This window comes from Gavialis gangeticus, unplaced genomic scaffold (genome assembly GCF_001723915.1).
Source record: "Gavialis gangeticus isolate Ggan-Ray unplaced genomic scaffold, GavGan_comp1, whole genome shotgun sequence".
In the NCBI taxonomy this organism is placed as follows: Eukaryota; Metazoa; Chordata; order Crocodylia; family Gavialidae; genus Gavialis; species Gavialis gangeticus.
Genome location: NW_017728993.1, coordinates 46423187 through 46425687, shown reverse-complemented (window position 1 = coordinate 46425687; position 2501 = coordinate 46423187). Strand labels below are relative to the sequence as shown.

The 2501-nt window shown below is 39.8% G+C and overlaps 1 protein-coding gene across 3 annotated transcripts in view; it reads right to left on the bottom strand.

The window, feature by feature from the left end:
- The window catches only part of AGL (amylo-alpha-1, 6-glucosidase, 4-alpha-glucanotransferase), a 65301-nt gene that overhangs the window by 17450 nt on the left and 45350 nt on the right, over positions 1-2501 (bottom strand). For all 3 annotated transcript variants that reach the window (XR_002094700.1, XM_019501674.1, XM_019501672.1), the window contains exon 24: positions 695-797. Coding sequence is in view for 2 of the 3 variants with exons in the window: in XM_019501674.1 (XP_019357219.1) it covers positions 695-797 (103 nt within the window). In the remaining variant the exon portion in view is untranslated. The remainder of the gene's footprint in view (positions 1-694; positions 798-2501) is intronic.

Sequence of the window (2501 nt, the reverse complement as noted above, 5' to 3'; positions counted from 1 at the left end):
CTAGCCCCCCCCCCCCATCAGAGCAGCCCCGACTCTGGGAGCAGCCTCCACCCCAGGCTCTCACTGCTCTCTTCTCTGGCTCAGGGTTCCTCAGGTAGCTCTTCCCCTGCAGGAAGCTCCTCTCCTTGGCAACAGGTGGGCCAGACTACCTCCTTGCTCTGGCCCCTCAGTTTATAAGCCTCTGCAAACCCTGCCCCTTCCAGTCAGGTGGGTCCCCAGGCACCCACAGGGGGTTTCTAATCAGGGCCTGATGGATAGCTCTCTGAGCAGCTTGCAACCATTGTTCTGGCTGCTTTGGCAGTGCCCTTGTTGCATGTAGTACGGCTCTGCCCTACTGTAGAGCAGGGAGCACTGCAATGGCCACTGGCTCCCATGGCTGCCTATTCCCTGCAGCCAGCTCATCAGGTGCAACTAGGGAGTTGTCTGCTCTATCTTTCCCCTAAAAGTAACAGGGAGCCTCTAGCTCTCCGTTACACCAACATTAAAAGCAATGAGAACTGTGTTAAGTCATTTTTCATTGCATCTACTAAGTTTTCAAAAATTCCTCTCAGATCAAGATAAACGTGATACAGCATTTCAGTTTTAAGATCAAGGTACCTCCTGCTCACCATACACTGAAAGGCTCCCCCCCTTCTTAAGTAGGTTAGTACCGACAAAACTGTTTCAAAAGAGTTATGATTACAATCATTTTTACCTTGCTTCTAGATGACGGCCAGTAACCAACATTAGACCTCTTAGTGCAATAAAGGTATCTCTTCCCCAGCAGCGGAAAATACCAGAAGAAAAATGAGGTAAACCTGAACAGTAAATGTGATGAACAGTTGTTAGACTGCTTAGTATAGAAATTTGCTAATATAAAGTACACATACAAACCAAAAGGTTAAAATATTTGTACTGATATTTGTATTCCAAACACAAAAGGCCTAAAAATACACAGCAAAAATAAATAATGGAGGGAGAGAGAAGGGTCCAAAAGAATGACAAAAAAGCCGGTGCTGACAAAATGAATTTCATATTTTAAAGAACAATCATGTCCAACTTCTAATTTATGGAGCAGAAATTATGATGTCAACAACATACAGCATTATATCACACTGTTAAGTCTGTGTAGCATGGAAAGTAAACATAAGTTCAAAACAAGTAGTATTCCTCTACCTAAACATAGGTGAATTAGGCTGGGAGAAGAAATGAAGTCAGTCCCACTTTTCCCACTACTAGATTAGTTATCTGTTAGAAATGCTAAACCTTACATCAGAGATTATGTTAAGCAGCTAGAACATCAGACTTCTTTGCAGTGTCATACTTCCTAGAAAGAATGTAACTAATTAAAAAACATTTAGCTAATTTTATCATAAAGAATGCACAAGCATTACTGAACAGAACATCCTGTCCTTTGATTAAATAGTAATATATCTGATTATGACAGGGGTTCTCAAACTGGTACGCATACCCCACCAAGACATCTCTGGGGGGCACACAGGAGAATCTGTGTAATTGTGGATTTAATTTTTATTATAATAATCAGCATTTAAGGGGTTAAAACATATATGCAGGTAGGGGTAAAGGGGCAGCTGATAAATCTGGAAGGGGATATGCAATAAGAAAAAGTGTAGGAATCTCTGGATTATGGCAACAGCACACCAGAGGGACGATATGTAAAAGAGTTAAAAAACTTAAAGGGGTATTTATAACTGCTAGTAATGTGTGTAGGGCATATTAATCTCAAACCCTTTGTTCCCCTCAAGTTACCATTTGGTAACTTTTTGCCCATTTAAAGAACTCAATGGCTACACTGTGCTGTCAGGAGACAAAAAGACAAGTGGAATGTTGCTTAGAAACCAGGAGCTGCAGCAATGGAATTCCAGTAGAGGTGGAAAAGAACAGCTGAGATGAGGAAAAAAACCACAAAAGAAGTGGCAGAAAGAGTAGACAAGCATGTTGAAGGGGACAGTTTTAGGGGAAAAGGAGGACAGAAAAGAAAAGAAAGGAAGAAAAAAAAGACTATGAAGAAGCAGAGGCCAAGAAGTAAACAGTTGGTAATTTAAAGGAGAACTATTAACAAATCAGTTTCAGGTTCTATACTTCCCACCAAATACCATTTCTATCTGAACTTAGAGGTAAGCCTCCATCTTTACACTGTAATACATACAAGTACTCAAAACAGAGAGCATTTTAATTTCCTTTCCTTTGCATTCCACATTAGTATTTATTTAAAGAAAATCAATCTGTTGAACACTATAAAAATACATGTGATTTATATAGCTTTACTATATATGCAGTCCCACAGTTTCTCCCATCATCATGGAGAGTAATATAGAATCAGGTGGACAGGGAACTTTCAGTTCACTAAAGAATTAGGATATGATGTGCCACAGCAGTCACGGGGGCTTGCTATAGAATTAAGATCAGCATAAAGTAGAAGAACGTTGTTCTGAATATATACATTTTTTATTAGCAGCAAAGAACTTCCAGTTTGAAGATAAAAAAAAAAAAAAAAAAAA